The sequence below is a fragment of the Candoia aspera genome, chromosome 2 (genome assembly GCF_035149785.1).
Source record: "Candoia aspera isolate rCanAsp1 chromosome 2, rCanAsp1.hap2, whole genome shotgun sequence".
Lineage (NCBI taxonomy): Eukaryota > Metazoa > Chordata > Lepidosauria > Squamata > Boidae > Candoia > Candoia aspera.
In genome coordinates this window covers 109,246,103-109,263,638 of record NC_086154.1, presented here as the reverse complement: position 1 = coordinate 109,263,638, position 17,536 = coordinate 109,246,103, and the positions used below count along the sequence as shown (strand labels likewise).

Genomic DNA, 17,536 nt, shown 5'->3' with positions numbered 1-17,536 from the left:
AGGATGATAATGTGGTAAAAAGGACTAAAGCAAAAAGAGAAACATCAGCAAAAATCCCAAACTTGCATTAGTGGAAGTGTCTTTTTTTTTTCACAAGATCAAACCTTAATGTAAAAAAAAATGTTCTGTTTTATTGCTGATGTATATTTGACTTTTCTATATTCTAGAAGTAAAAGTAAAGTAAGTAAATTAATAAAAATATATATAGTATGATTTTACAATACATTGCAATATGCTATTATTCCTCCCACCCCATCCATTGCTTGAGCTGATTATTGCTGCAAAGCTTTTAAAATGTAGCTTCTCTATCTTGTTCCATTTTTTTTTGCAATAACATTTTTTGCTTTAGGTAATATTCCCTTCTTTGGCCAGGATGTTAGATGAGCCCGTTCTATGAAGGTTGAAAGAATGATGATGATTAGCTTCAGATGTGTGTTGTTGTTTTTAATTTGGGTGAGGGATATTTTTGTTTTCTTGCTTTTAATCCAATGTTAAGTGCCCAGAGTTGCAATTGTGAGTTGGGCAACTCTATAAATTGATTAAATAAAAATGGTCTTAAAATAGTATTTTAAAATTGCTAGAGATTAAAATAATTTATACCAAGGTACTGTGGCATTTTCCAAACATGTTTTCCTCTTATAATGTATTATCACTCCAGCTGGGGTTGTAAATAAGAATTGTTGCACATTTTACTAGGTTGAAGGAAGCAAAATTCTCCTATACTGTAACATTTCAGTTCTTATGTGTATCTCTATTCAGTTTTGTGTTACCTACATATACCTGTAGTTTAGGTACAGAAATAATATTTAGAAACAAGTGGCATGAAAATATTTTTGATTCCTGCTGAAAATGAAATTTATTATGACACGCATGGATGACCTCTTGAGAAGATACAGGGGCTCTATTGCTCATATGTTCTCTGGCCAACTGCTTAGTTTCTATTTTGCATTCTTCTGCATAAATAAGTGAGTCAGGAATAGATCCCAAGGATATTTAAAGCAGAGGGAATCCATCTTTCAAAAAATACCGTGCTTTATAGCTGATAACATCCAATATTCAGATAATTCTAACTGTATAAGCACCTCAGAATAAGTTCATAAATGGAGCACAGTTCATCAAAGTGAGATTGTATACCTCTATACTGATTGGCAGAACCCATAAGTACTTGTACTATCAACAGCATCTACAGGTGAGGGTCAAAATTGGCAAGATTTGAACATCACAGTACAAATCCCACTCATTTTGTACCTGCATCAGTGACACGTGCTCAAAAGTGACAATGCCACACCCCGTCTACCATCTTGCTGATTTTGACACCCTCCCACACAGATGGTTGTTACTGTGTACTATTGTCTAGATTAAGCTTTTTTATCTTCATCTTTGTCAAGACACATCCTACTGTTCCTTTTAGATTGCATGGTAGAAATGAGAGGGAGAACTGTGTATCATTAATATGATATTGGTGCCTCACCCCCAAACTTTTAGATAATGTGTTCACAATATTGAGGCTTCATGCAGCTATAAACTAAGGTTAAATTATAGAGTTATGACATAATGTTGTTTATCTCTGTAAATTTCTTTAAGCTTAAACTTAAATAGTGGTATCCATAATTCCATTCTTCATATTGAAGAAGAAAGCATATTTGCATTTTTTTTGTTTCTTTATAATATGGTGGTAAAAGAAGTGTTTTAATTAGGTGATCCTTTTTATGGTGAGAATTGGAAAACTATCTTCCTTTAACTGTGATTCTTCAGTATTTAATACCTGTTTGAGTTTGAAATAACTTCCTAATGTAGAATCCAGGTGTCAAACTTGCATAACAACTTCAGTTTCAGAAAGACACAGTGGATGTGATAGTAAATTTGGAAGCTGCTACCTGTTGTTCAACGAGAGTGGGAGCTTTAGAGAATTACAGGGCCATTCTTTAGTAATGAAAAAAATCTGGGGCAAACCATTGATTAATAATACATTTCTATGGTAGTAGTTATATACTAGTCTTTGGAAAAGTGCCCTTTCTTACTGTTCCATTCATTCCATTATATCCAACATCTTCAGTTGTTTTCCTTACAGATGCACATTATGCTATCTTGAAACTCTGTTTTGGAGGCCCTAGAATCAGATGTGTTGTTAACTGGGAACATGGCTAGTTGTCTGCATGTTTGCATAATGTGGGCTGCTTTACTAGAATAAAATTGGCAATAAAGAATTCTCAACGGATAAAAGCTTCAATTCATCCTATCTGTTTTGCCTTTTAGTGCCTTTTTAAAAAAAGAAATCCTATATTTTGTGGGTTCCTAGAATATACCCTGATACCTTAGAAGTAATCTTAACTTTTTTGTACCTTCTTTTCCCTAAATTGCTGTTTTAAACAAGGCTTGGGAAAGAAGTTGGGAGAGCAGCCCAGCTGAATTAAAAAAGCAAAACTAGGCTATTTAGTGCAAGTCCCTTGCCAAATATGCAAGAACTTGCTGACATTTTAAAGCTTAATTCTGTACATTCTTTGTCTTATAGGAAGATGACGATTCAGAGACTGAAAAACCTGAGGCTGATGACCCAAAGGTATTTGGGAGAGTATTATGATGGGATGGGAATACACTGTAAAGCATAATGGTGTGGTTTAGTTAGTCATTTGCATCTTGTATTCTTGACATGCTAACTCTTGTTTGTGGGGTAGGAGACGTGTGATGACTCCTGAGATGTACACCAAAGTCAGGAGAACTCAGCACCTTTTCAGACTAACAGATTTTTATTAAAAGACCTCTAAGATTTTGTGAACTACAGCTCACTTCATCAGATGCAACTATTGTTAGCCGGAAAAGATGATACTAGACTCCTCCTGATTTTTGTCTACCATAGTCTCACGCAGCTCTCCTTCTACAAAGTGTATATGAGTATTTGAATTTTAAATATTGTGAGTAACTAAGTTAACTTTCCAGAACAGAGGTTGGCTAATTATCAGGATATGAAATATTATGCTTTGTATGGGTTCTAACACTAATGGTCAAAAACAATGCAGATGTCTGAAAAGGAATACTATATTTCAAGGAATTGTATTATGAATCAGCATGTTTGCAGATTTTTGTCTCTAGTGTTGCTTTGTGAAGTTCATGCAGTGCTTGAAATTAATTTGGGGTTATTAAAAAATAAGACTGTGCAGGTAGTCTGCGACTTATGGCGGCAATTGGGACTGGAATTTCCATCACTAAGCGATACAGTTGTAAAGCACAACTGCATCGTTTAGTGATGGCAATCCCTGCAGTCCCGGTTGCTGCCGTTAACTGAATCGTATGGTTGTTAGGTGAGGCAACTTCCTGCCGGCTTCCCACAACCAAAGTCAGTGGGGAAGCTATCAGGAAGCTGCAAGTCCCAGGCCACAGGCAGGTAAGTGGCTGCTGTCGTGTGGGGGATGGTCGGGGAGGGTGCGCAGAAGGTGTGGCACAGGGAGCGTGCGCGAGGGTGTGCAGGCGAGTTGGGGAGTGTGTGAGGGGATGCACAAGAGGTGCCACATGGGTCCGGTAGGGTGTGTGGGGGGGCAAAGGGGGGTTTCATGAGACGTGTGGTGTGGGTCTGGGAGGGTGTATGGGGGTGTGGTGCAGGTGAGGTGCAAGGGGATGCATGAGGAAGGTATAGAGAGGGTGTGTGTGGATACACAAGTGGTTGGCATGGCACGAGTGCAGAGGGGCTGTGGGAGGGTGTGTGGGTGCGAGAGACTTACCCCAGTGACTTGTGCCCTTCCCTACCAGCTTCCCCTTTGACTTTCTGGGGAAGCCAGCAGGGAAGGTTGCAAATGGCAATCACGTGATCGTGGGGTGCTTGGCAACGAGTCATAAGTACGAACAGGTTGCCAAACACCCAGATCATGATCATGTGGCCATGGGGGTGCTAGGATGGCCAGAACTCTGAGGACCATTCGTAACCACCATTTGTTCAGCACCACCATAACTTCAAATGGTTGCTGAACGAATGGTCGTAGGTCGAGGACTACCTGTATAGTAAGTCCAGTGTAGTGTATGGCCCATAAGTATGCAATATAATACAAGCGAAGCTGCTGAAGTAGTTGGTAGCCAAGAGAAAATGATTTATATAATAAAGCTTTCCATTTTCTTGTGCAGTACACCCTCTGCTTAATAGAGTAATGGTGGGAAGTGGCAGTTACAGCTGAATGTCTGTTAAATGGTGAATAGGATTATACACATGCCTAACACTGCTTTATGCATATGTAACATGACAAACAGATTTTTCTGTTGCGTTCACAGTCTACTAAAATAGTTCAAGAGAAGCTGAAAGGTTCAGAGAGAGAGTGCCTTCTCCCAGGAGATCGCAAGTCCCATAACACTATTAATACAGGTCAATCAGTCAGAGTATTAGGTACATAATCTTCTGTGTTAGACAGTCCCCACCCCCATCTGTATTAATTGTTAGAAGAATTGATTTGAAATGCAAAACAGAGAAGCCCAAAATTAGGGAATGTCAGTGCTACATTGCCCACAGAGCTTTCCTTTCTCTCTCCTGCCAGTTTCCCACATCAAACATTTTTGGTAAGGCAGAAAGCTTCTTCTCTCTCCCATCTCCCATTTGATCACTGTGTTTGTCTCTCACACTTTCTGTATTTTACAATCTCTCCAGCCCAAGATCAAGATTCAGCTAGCTGATCTCCTGGGAGTTTGATATTCCAGTGTAATGAGAAATAGGCTGGGTATCTGGTCTCTCTCACAGGCGAATCCAAAATAGCGGTACTGTATCACTGTTGTGTCAAGGAAATAGGCAGGGAGACCACCTTTCTGCAGCAGACTTTCTGGGCCAATTGGAGCTAAGCAGATCACTATCCCTGACTGTTTAATTCCCAGGCTTGACCCTTAGGTGCCCTAGGTTGTCTGAATAGCAAGTTTTGTGTCAGGAGAAGAGGGAAAAGATCACTTCCAAATTGTAACAACTAAAGACAGCTGTAGGGTGCTTCAGCAGTGCGGTGGGGCTGAGATGGAGGTAACGTCATGAGGATGTCTCTCGAAAACAGTAAAGTGTGTTTGTACCATGGCAAACAGAATGTGAGGATAAATGTTTTAGGAATGCATTGGACTGGAATGCTGGCGGATGGGACTTTCAGCATATTGCTCGTTCTGGATTGGTTTATAGTCTCTCAGCAGATACGAACTTTTAAATGTGAACCTAGGCCTGTTGAATCCTGAACAGTCACATACTTCTGAAAATATGTCCGTGATAATCTGATAGTACAGAGAACCAGTGTGATATAGTTATTAAGATGTTGGCTTGGAAGACCCAGTTTAAGTCCACTCTTAGCTGTGGAAGTTCACTGGATGACTTGGATCAGACACTCTTGTACAAAGGTTTTGTTGTGGTGCAAAATGGGAGGAGGAACTACGGTGTACGCCACCTTGAGCTTCAAGGAGGAAAGGAGGATGTAAATCTAATAAGTAAGAACTAAATGTCTTATTGTCATGTTGATTAGATGCTTTCCCTCTCTCTATATATGAATGAGATACTTATTTACTTGTTTCGTTTACTTAGGAAAATATCTGTGGAGTTTCTTGTTACAGAGAATCCCAAAGCTATGTTTCTTTCCAAATGTATGCCTGTCAGTATCTAAAAAATCTGGAACTTAAAAGCTAATTAAAAACTGTGTTGTCCATGCAGTGGCAGTATTTCTTCACTAATTTCTCTAGCCATCAGATTTCATTATGCTAAGCTGTATGAACTGTGTGACTCCACTCGCATATCCAAGCTGATAATTTAACCTGCGTGATTAATGTCTCAAATATAAAAGTTCAAATAAGCCTAGTGGATGAGGATGCAAAGAAGATATGAACTGAACTATGGAAATATAAACTTAACAATTATCTTTGCTCAGATGGCATACATTTCTGTTTTTAAAAAATATTTTAAAAGCTAGAAAGATCCTTTTTGTACTTTCTGAAATTTATATTAATATTTGAGCCACCAATTACTACCCAAACCCAGGTTTTCTTTATATGCATGCTAGCTGATTTGATTTTGTTTTCTTTCCCACTTTTTTTTTTTACTGTGTTTTACATTGTTTTAATCTCTTGCTGGTCTTTTTTTTATTATTATAGACTGCTTTATTTCTGTGCTGCTTTGAGATGCGACTGAATGGGAAGCAAGGCAGATATTTATAAAGAATAAGTAAAATAAATTGTTAATTTATTATTTTTGGAAAAAAAAGACACAACTGCAGTAACATTAGTACATATGACTATGTTTTAAAATTTGAGTTTTATAAAATGTAGAATTGCAGAAAAAAATTATTCTAATGGGCTGCGGCATATTATGTACTTCTGATACCTTATTCATAGTTAATTCAATTGGTTTAGCTTTGAATGTGTTCCCATTTCCTCCTTAGGCCTGGGCTATCCCATTCCGAGTTTGAATTGAAATCTATTCAGCAGTGCATCAAAAATGTTGCCACTTTTCCATGCAGAGGTGATAGCTAGCAAGATTTCAGTCAGACTTCTCAAATTACCCTTCACAAGATTATGTAGAAGTCAGAAACTTCTGTGATGGGAGGTGATTTGGGGATCTTGTTTGATAAGTACATCTTGAGTTGCTGCTGTTAGGTATATATTTGTAACAGGCTGCCCTAGTACATTTCAATGGCATCTTTAAAACTACTTTTGCTCTTTCTGGAGACTATTCTTTTACATGAGGCTGCTTTTTTTTTTAAGGCTTTTTAGTCACGCTGAATAACAGAGCAGCATGTCCAAGTAAGCTTTATAAGTTCAGACATGGATGTCAAGTAGTAATTTTCTCCTTAGCTCCAGGGCTAAGCTAGCTGCAAGTGAGGACAACCTTTAAAAGAAAAGCCTATATTTTACTACAGTGATGTAAAATAATAATGTCAATATAGTTTATTTATTTGTTTGTCATATTTCTTTACCACCCATTCGTAATAATGACTCTGGGCGGTTTATAAACAATTAAACAGTTGTTTTTAGCAATCCAGAATCCTTGTAGCTGTTGATGTTATACCAGTCATACCAGTCTGGAAAGAATTTTGAATAGTGGTCATATATTTACAAGCATGGAGTAGTACAATAGATGATAAGTAAGACCAACCCTTCCACTTAAGCTTTTCAGGGAGTGTTCCCAGGGGAATGATTAACATTATCTGTGATTATTAGTCTGATTTCACTGATATAAACACATTCATCAACAGCTGTCATGCCATGGACACTTGCAGAACTACCTTTAGTGCTTAATTCATCGAGGAATGCCTACAGTAGAGCCACCTGCTCCTTCTCTTTTAGTATTTATTTGGAATATTGGCAGGTTGGAAACATGGATTTAAAGAACACATTGTATTTACAGAGCAAAATATGAGTTCCTAGCCATAACTTTCAGCAATTACCCTTAGAAGTTCCATTTACTTCTTATTATAACCTTGATCCAATTTATTCTTTGGTTTTAGAACTGGGGAGTATCTCAGTGTGGGTTGTAGAGGTCTACAGTGTTGATGTAATATTTTTTCTTATACATCATTTACAAATGATAGGCATACAAAACATTCAACATTTTTAGCTGCTTTATGACCAAAAGGAACATGGTGCTTATGAGCATGTTGAATCTGTATGAAAAAGTTTGGGATGACTATAGCTATCCATTCTAATTTAACCATATGTTAATGGTTAATATTTGCCTGAAAGGCTGTTTGAGTAACAAGACTGCCAGACTTTGAGGAGATAGATACAGTTTCAGACACTAAATTTTCTTGCCTTTTCCCTTTGTCAGGGATTCTCAGTAATTTCCTACATAAGACGTTGCAGTAGGTTACATCTGTAATAGTATCTTGCTTTATGAAGCCACCTTTTCATTAAAAGTTCCTAATACTAGTTCTACATATTTTCTTTTAAATAACTTTCAAGTAACTCCAATGGAAATATTAGTTAAGGAAAATTGTAGGCTTGGTAGAAGAGATTATAAAAGCCTTCAGTTTATAATAGAATGTATGTGATCCCAGGTAATAGTGACCCTTAGCATTTCCTTTTATACATGTTAATGATTGCTTTACATGTGGCGGAGTTCAGATATTTGACTACTAACTGTCAACTACTGTATTTTGAATTCTATGTTTTTCTGGTGATGTGATTCGGAGTCTATTGAAAATCTTTGGTTTCTGAATTTTGAACTACTTCTAGGGCAATCTGTGGTTTACATAAACAGTGAGGAATCTGATTAAGGGTCCATACTAATTATTTGTCTTTCCTCCATTTCCATACAACCCCACGCACAGTTCCTTTGTCAAATTATTCATGAAGTATAATTCTTCCTTATACAGAATCATGCCATTGGCCCATTTCATTCAGTGTTGTATGCAATAACAGTGATGGCTCTCAGGGCCCCTGGTAGGAGTATTTCCTAGCTTTGTCTAGAGTTGCTAGGAAATAAACCTAGAACTGTCCTAACTGCCAGGAAACACGCTGAGACAAGGAACTGGTCTCTAATGCTTTATTGCTTGTACATAACAGGAATCCTAACAAACTGAAGAAGCGTGGGAAAAACCCAGCCATATAAACCCCAAAGGTTAAGGCGGTCCCAATCTGTGTCTCTTTGAATGGCTACCTAATTCCTCAGTGCTACGCATGCGCTTAACAGTCTGGATGGGAGCCCCCTGCTCGCCATCCTTACTCATGACAAGAACCTCTTATATACAAAGCTTATGCTCTACCAAAGGTATGGCCTCTGTTTAATTGACATTTCTGTTGATGGGGATCAAACCCACAAGCTTAGGATATTTGGTACAGCTTATGGTTTACAGTACTTTCAGCATTGCATTTTTTGAATGCATTTAATCTGTTTAGTCTTTTGATTTTCTATTGTGTCTTTAGATCACACTGTACTTCTTTAACATGGCTTTCTAAATCAGAATCCTTTGTTTTTTCAACACGAAAAATGATAGGTGATATTTGTCCCCTTTTTTAGATAGCCTGCCCATCCTGCCCAATGAAACCTAAGCATGAAATATTGTTTAGCATCTAAAGTAGGACAGTAAAATATATTTGTTCTAGCTAGACAAATATATGGAAAAGATGAAAAGCTGTATATTTTAAAACTCATCCCTTCTTGCAATTAAAAAGACATTCTAATTTGTAATACATAATCAGAAGCAAATAGCTATTTCAGCAACACTATTCCTGTTAAATATCTTTATAAAACAACATAGAAGCCATACAATGTGCCATGAAACCTTTCCCAAATACTGAGATCAAGTGCACATTTTATATTCTGAGAATTGCTTCCTTTTTTAGGAGAGAAGATTCTCTGTAATCAGATTTTCTGCCAAGTATGAACTTCTATGTACATTGGACCTGAATTTGTTATTGGAAGGACTGTATATATGTCCAGTTTTTATTCACATTTTTGTTGTTATTGAACTAAAAAAGGAATGACAGTATTGTTCTAATTCAGGTGGTCCTCACTTACCTACCACTTGTTCAGCGACTGTTCAAAGTTGCGACAGCGCTGAATGAGTGCCGAGTCCTCAAAGTTCTGGCCATTGCACCACCCCACAGTCATGTGATTTGGGCGCTTGGCAACTGTCTTGCACTTACAATCGTTGCAGTGCCCTGCAGTTATGCAGTCGCCATTTGTGACCTTCCCTGCCAGTTTCCCACAAGCAAAGTCAATGGAGAGGGAAGGTCACAGTCGCTCCGGTAAGTCCCCCAGCCTCCCTGCGCTTGAGCCGAGCTATGGCCTCCTTCCCCTGGCCTCCATGCATTTGCACGGTGGCACACCCTGCTTCATCTGGCCTCCCTGTGCTCATGCCAACCTGCAGCCTGCTTCCCTGGCTTCCCTGCACTTGAACATGGCCTGCCTCGGGCCTCCCAGGGCCTTCCCCCTCCCAACCCCACATTCCCCCACACTCTTTACCTGGGACTCCCACCCCTTCCTGCTTAACAATCTGCACATCACCAGATTTTAAGGATGTTGACAAACAAACTGGAAACATGTGCAAGGCAGAAGGACCTGAAACCCAGTTTCTGGGAGAAATGGTTGAAGAAGCTGGGTGTGTTTACCCTGGAGAAGAAAAGCTTAAAGAGAGACATGGCAACAGTCTTCAAATACCAGACAAGATGTTACCCAGAAGAAGTACCACAAAGGGGATGGAGTAGACCTGCTCCGGAGGACAAGATTAGAGCCAGCAGATGGAATATTGAAATGATGTAGTGCTGGTTTAAGTAACTGAGAAAAATAGTAAGGGATGTTCAGTAGCAAAGGAATTTGCCTTGGATAAGTGGTAGTCTTCACTTTGCTGGAGATACTTTAGTAGAGACTGTATAGTCACCTATCACATATAGTATAATTTCATCCAGTATTAAGGCCATGCATCAATCACAAAAAGTTGTTCTCCAATGTCCCTAGAGTATAATTGTCCTTTCTCCCCAATTCTTTATGATATAGAAGGAAACAAGGAATTTTTTTTCCTAGGGATTTGTAGGTACTCTTCTTAAAATTGTTTTTGTGTGCTTTTTAGAGGATAAGGCATGTCTCTTACATGCCTGCTTGTTCCTTCCTTAGCAGCAGTACAAGCTACAACAACCCTCTGATTCCTTCGGTCCTGAATACCACAAATTGCTGACATGGGTGTGATGCAGCTTTCGAATGAAGAAAGATGTTTTTGCTTGCATTGGCTGCCAGAAATTGGTATCATTCCCATGCGCCCCTTCCTGACAGATCTAACAGATTAGATGGGCAAATTGATGCCTTATTACAGCTCCTTGACTGTTGACTATCTTTGGTAAAAAATCTGTGTGTCTATGTCTGTCAAACAAACCAAAGTAAATGTGAATGGTTCCACACCTCTGGTCATCTAGTTCCAGCTAATTTTCTGAATTAATTGGGAGTTGTTAGACTGAGCACATTCTCCTAATCTATTACTAAGTAAACAGCTTTAAAAGCACAGTTCACTTGGCAAAGTGAAATGTACAGTATCTCCTTGACTGATCTGAAAATGTATAGTATTTTAAGTATTTTTGGAGGGAAAATTCTCATATTCAAGTTAATAATAAGCTTCCTTTCTTCCATGAGAATCTTTAGTGCTTGTTAAACATGTTCAGAAAAGTTTTTCCTACTTCCTTCAGTGAGAAATAGTAGTTTTAAGTAACTAGTAGCTGTCCAAATATAGCTGCACATTAGGGAGTGAGTATTCGCTCTGGAGAGTGTTTAATGCATCCATAGCAACTTAGTGAAACTAGCTGATACTGGAAAACTGTGAAAAATTTTGGCTCTGTAACTATTCAGGAACAGTTGAAGCCTACCATTCTTAACTGGTTTTGTTCCTAACAGTTATTTGCCAAATAGAACTAATATATTAATGATAGCATACTTTTCCTAGGTTCAGTTGACCATTATGAAGTATTGAACAATTAAACACAACTATTGAGCTACTGTTGACAGTACCCTTCCCAAATTTTATGTTCAACGAAAAAGTGGGCCAGGAAGAAACAAAAAACTTCGCTGGCAAGGGCATAAAGAAACCCCAGCTGCAATATGTAGCAGTCTTAAACAAATGATTCAGGACTTACCATCACTAGTTCTGAATTATTAGTCAGGATTAGTGGTATCCTACAAGCTTTACTGATTAGGTTACTTTATGCTTGGTGCAAATATTTCAGGTTGTACCAAAGTATACACAGCCTTGTGTGGCACAGAGTGGTAGGCAGCAGTATTGCAACCGAAACTCTCCCCACAACCCGAGTTTGATCCCAGCGGAAGCTGGATTCTCTCTCGGGTAGCCGGCTCAGGTCGACTCAGCCTTCCCTCCTTCCAAGGTCGGTAAAATGAGTACCCAGCTTGCTGGGGAAGGTGACGACTGGGGAAGGCAATGGCAAACCACTCCGCTTTATAGTCTGCCAAGAAAACGTTGCGAAAGCAGCATCCCCCCAAAGGGTCAGACATGACTCAGTGCTTGCACAGGAGACCTTTCACCTTTCACCTTCACCAAAGTATACTATAATAAAGATACAACCTCTTTTGAGGTATGTGTGTATTTATAATGTTGTTGGCATATACTCAGTTTAAAGATACTGCAATGGGTTGATGAAACATTTGCCATAATCTGAGAAGTCAGTTTCCATCATACCTTCCTGACTAGTGAACATCATTCTAGTAAAATGTATTGAGGACAGGTGACTGGACTTATCATTCATTATTACTCTATTAATATTAGAACTTCCTGTTTTAAAAGTCTTTCTAGAAGCAGTCATCTGCCAAACCTTGTTTGCTTGATTGAGAACCAGCCATTTCAGTGCTATGTATTTGTACTATATTAATATATTTTAAAAATAAACGCAGAAATAATATTTTGTTGCTGTTGTACTATTAATGTCTTAGGGATTAACATCTCAGGAATAAAGTGTTCCTTCCCATTTGCAAGTGAATTCTTTCTTCTGTAGAATAAACTTGTTTCTCAAGCAGAAATCTAGAAAATTGGATTTCTAGATAGAAGCATATGTAAATTTCTTCACCGTACAGCCTGTTCGGTTTCCATTGAGGCATAATCTGTCAAAGAAATTTAACTTACGATCCTGAGTTTGGCATTTGGCCTGGAGCCTTGTCACAAAGCTGGCAAACAGGATACATCTATAGGAAATGTTTTTAGGGTTTCATTTCCCTAGAATTCACCTACCCCCCTCCTTTGTTGGGCAAGGAAAAAATGCTTTTCAGTATTCTCCTACCATAGCTTCATGTACACTGAGGTTTATGTAATGAAGAGAACCTTCTGCATAGCAAGAAATTTCAGAAAATGAATCTGCCATGCAACTTAGGTCTTCCGTGTGATTTTTTTTTCTCTTGAATTCAGGTAGATTTTTAGATTTGGAATGTGTGGGGGAAGCTTGATTAAAAGTTCCTTTCGTGTTAAGTTTAACCCTTGATGGCTTTATGGACACATCCAGGTCACTTTCTGAGAACAGTACAAAGCTGGTTTGCAGTTGCATTCTTCTGGGATGGTTTTTGACTTTCCACTCTAACCTGACATGATTACAAAATCACCTGTGTATGGATGTACTGGAACCACTCAGTTGGCTAATATGCCTGAGGTGGGGTGATGAATGAAACGGGTGGGCTGGATCATTGCATTAACATACAAATTAAAAAGTAGGGGGACTAAAATGTACCCCTACCTTCCCCCTCTGTGTAGCAACAGTTCTGGAGAAATGTCCCCAAGCAGAACATCTAATTCTGCTTGGGGAGCTGTTGGAGTAGAAGACAGAATGGGAAGATGCAACCTTTTGTCTGTTCAGGATCCTCTTAGTTTTTCCCACAGCCTCTTTCTTGGGATGAAATCAAAAGTTGATTTAACATCAACAAAGACTGAAAAAATGAAGTCTCTGGCTAAGAGGATTATTTTTGGGCTAAAAGGTGAAGGACCAGACAGTATGGAACACTAGTTATATATTCTACACATGTACCATTTGGAAATAACTGAAATTGTTAGAGCAGGCGCTTTTCTGAATGTTTTTTATAGCTGCTAAATGGGAAAAAAAACTTTGCAGGATAGGGAATTACTTTCAGATCTTTCTGATAAAAAGACATTTGGCTCCCTTTATATAATGGTGACGTTCTTCTAACTCTATAAGCCCAGTGATTCATCATTAGTAATATGACTGAGATTTTATGTTGCAATACAAAAGTTGGCTGCTTTTCTGGAGCCTGTTGGTTAGTGATACGATAGCTTTTATTTGATGCTTCAGCCTTCCTGCATCAGTTATTAGATAGGCATATTTTATTGAGGGGGACTAAAGAAATGCACAGTGTTCATTCTTGTTTGTTGTTCACATTTTCCTGGTGATGCAAGGCAGCCAAAGGCAAACACAATACACACTTTATCTACATACTGACTTGTTTTACAGTTAGTAGATAGAGCTGTTAAGGAAATACACACTGTGGCTTTTCTCCTGTCTTCTCCATCCCCACAGCATTCCAGAACTCAAGGTTATGATAACTAAAAGTTGCATGTTATATATTCAGAATCAGTGATCAGCATGGAAAATAGATGGCATTCTAATTTGTCCAGCAGGGATCTGTAGAAATTCTGACCATCTTAACCTAAAACTTTATGTACATTCTATGTGAGGCAGTTTGTACATAGTGCAAAGTTGTAACTTCATATTGTAAATACAGTGCTGAGCTGTCCTCCTTCCCTATTTTCTGATTGGGCAGCTGGAAATACAAATAAACCAGAATTCACTTTTACTACAGTGGATTCTGATTTCCTTCAGGTGCAAACCAGGAGTTGTGGTTTAGCATGAGCTCCAGTCAATTGCTAAAACTATCTTCAAACCTGGATTTTTTTCTATACTTGATTGGCAAGTTCGAATTTAGTTTATGCTACAGTTTCCAGTTCATATATTAAACAAACCTAAACTTGACAAGTAATACTTAGTTTGCTCTCACTTGATTGTGCAGGAGAGGGAAGCGTTCAGGGCAGGCATTTCATAAATGCTCCTGTATACTCATATACTGTACTAAATCATGTCTTGGTGTTAAGTATGAACTGAACTTATATATATATTTATATATCACTAAATCTGTGATCTCTGCATGCTTAAAGAAACCTCATCAACTAAAGGTTTCAATCTGGAAGTTTGAGAGAGGTAATTAAATGTACAGTTTATAAACAAAAAGCTTTTGAAAAACTCAAAATATCCAGAAGAATTATTTTAATAATTTTAAACCAACATATTTGTACCTTTAGTTCCTGTGAATCAGAGACTCTTGTGCTACTGCTGCCTAGCAATTATTATGGAAGTATTTATTGATGATGGTGATGATGGAGAAAAAGAACAAAAGGCAATGAATGAAACAGTGTATGGATTTGGTCAAAGTAAGGATGGTTTGCAAAAATAGGTTTGAGAGGTATAGTGAATGGTGTTGGTGTCAACTTGTTTTAGTTATAGTTCCTTTTCTTTCTGTTATCTCATCCCTTTAATTACTTTAGATTACTATTTTTTTTTTCTGTGCTCTGAGTAATTTTGCATATCCCTGCTGGGTAGGTATATGTGTTTGATGCATTTAGTGTTATATCCATATTCCATAAACAATTTGGCCTAATATAACTATTAATCTTTACACTTAGTATGAAGCTAAATATCTTCATTTGAATCCTCCCTAGGAGTAAAGATCACTGCCTTTTCAGCTTTTCTTCCTTATTTAATGCTTGATTTAATTTTGAAATGAAATTATAATAAAGCCTTGTGAGGATGTGTCTTGTTGAAGAGAAAAGAATTCTGTTACAAGTGTCAGTTATATGCAACAGTGTAAGATCTGCCTCTTACATGCGTTAGAGAGGTTGAGTATGTACCTACTCAACCTACTCATATTACTGCATCATCCCAATAGGGGTGCTTTATAGATAAAAGTGAAGGATATACTGTTAAATGTGCAATCATATTGACTTTCCATTTGGCCTTTTCTCTGGTCCTTTTCCCTTATAATACTGCCATGAAGCAGAATATAAGGGGCTGTTATTATTCTTGCTTGAAAAACTCCTCTATACAAACCCCACATTGAAAATGCTACTTTCAGAGCTTATTCGAAGTGCTGAAGCAGGTTTGGCAATGGTATCCTTGAGTGACTCTACTTTGGATTGGTTATAGCATCTCTTTCACATTGAAATCTATGTGTTTGGTGTATGAATGTTTTAAACTTCTGAAATGAAACTGAAAGCTGTGTATGCTGGCTTTCTCAGAGGTATACTTGATAGTGATTTAATCTTATAACAAGAGGCTGTGGTTTGGGCTAGTCCAGTCTTGAAACATCTGGTATTCTTCATTGTCAGTAGAATTCATATGCCCTGGGCAAGGTAAGCTCTTGAAGGTTGATTTTATTTAGGAGGACCTTGTATTCTTTGTGTGACCAATGGTTTAGAAATGTCTCAAATCTCAGAAGGCTACAGTTAATTTTAGTTATAATTTTTTAGTCCTTTTGGGGGGGCTGCTGATATATTTTTGTTTTAATTAAAAGTTGTCCAGTCAAATTGGAAAGGAAACTATCTGTTTCTAGTAATTTTCTACTGGTCAAATTTACCCAAATGAGTTCAGTATATTTTTAATTTAAAATATGGAAAGACAGGGAAATCAGTCCAAACACTGAAAGAAGTAATTAGTATACAGTAGTACTGTTTTTAAACAAATTCCTAAAACTGCAGTGACATACATTATGTTAGTACATAGTGGAGTGCCACAGGTACTGTATAAGCTTTGCTTTCCCTGTTCCTCGATTTCTATATACTTCATACAGAGCTTTGAGGAAGAGAGTGGAAGTTATTTTTTAGGTTAACTGCAGGCAGGTGGAACTTCCAAACTCCAAAACGTTAATTTTAATTAAGGTTATATAACCAGCTTCAAGCCATAATTTATGAAGCTAACTTGTTTATAATAAATAGCTTCCTAAATTATGGTTTGAAGCTGCTTTGTTTCTATAGCTCTGTACATTGACCAAAGTCTGTCTAGTATAACACTTGTACTGGAAGGCAAAGGGCATTTGTGGCCAAGGAGATCTTAGGCTTCTTCTTATGTATCATTCAGATTAACTTAGTGAATGGGATGCTTCCATTTAGTCTTTTGAAAAGACCACAGATGTGATCTTCCAAAATCATTACTACTATTGTTAAGATATCTGCATTTTTCTTTCTTTTTTTTTTTCAGCTTTCCAAATTAAAAGTAGGACTAAAACTAAAGCAGTTCAAAGTTCTGGTTAAATTGGCATGATTTCTCCAATTAGAAGTGTGTGAGGGTTGTACCTGCAGTGAGTAAGAAACACAAGACACAAGCCTCATGTGGTAGAGCCTTGTTGCAGCAAATTCAAACTAGGAGAGTGGAGTTAGAACAAAATAGCCCTTAATGGGACTGTAGTTACCTTGTTGTGGCAACATCATAAGAAATTAGAGAAGCTGCTGCTTAGTAAGTATACAACATCAGGGAATTGCCTTGGCTAAAGGAGAAAGTGTATCTTGTTAGACACTCTAATATAAGGAAACGTGAGCCAGGAAGGATTCCCATACAGCTAAGCTGGTGCCCAAGAAAGATATAGAGTGATGTTGAACCAGTTTGCTAAAGGATGCAAATTCCATTTACTATTTACTCTTGAAGGATTCTCTTCTCTGTATTTCCTGGTCAAAATACATACTCATACACATACTCATTGGTTGAAGCAATAGCTCTAAATTCTACTTCTGATGTTTTATTTGAGAATAGACTAGAACATCTGTGTTCACAACAGTGTCCTGGATACCAGCAAGTGAAAAACACACACCAGGGGGAAAAAAATGGGTGCTATTTTCCTGCCTTGTTTGTGAGATTCCCAGAACAATCTGCTTCTGGTGGAATCAAGTGAGGCTATGTTTAAATTTTTTACTAGCCTTCGTACACAGCGATATATACTTAGCTGTGATGAGAACAATAGAGGATAATGGCAATTGCATCTTAATTGTTCTTTCCATATGAATAGAACAAGAATAATTTCTCATTGTAAAGATTATGATAACTGCATTCATAAATATAA

General features: G+C 37.8%; 1 protein-coding gene across 3 annotated transcripts in view; it reads left to right on the top strand.

The window, feature by feature from the left end:
• Positions 1-17,536, top strand: part of SAP30BP (SAP30 binding protein) — a 46,857-nt gene that overhangs the window by 1,092 nt on the left and 28,229 nt on the right. For 2 of the 3 annotated variants that reach the window (XM_063293098.1, XM_063293096.1), the window contains exon 3: positions 2,513-2,560. In XM_063293098.1, coding sequence (XP_063149168.1) covers positions 2,513-2,560 — 48 coding nt within the window. Of the gene's footprint in view, positions 1-2,512; positions 2,561-9,946; positions 10,100-17,536 lie in introns of those variants that run through there. The other variant, XM_063293097.1, reaches the window with a different exon arrangement.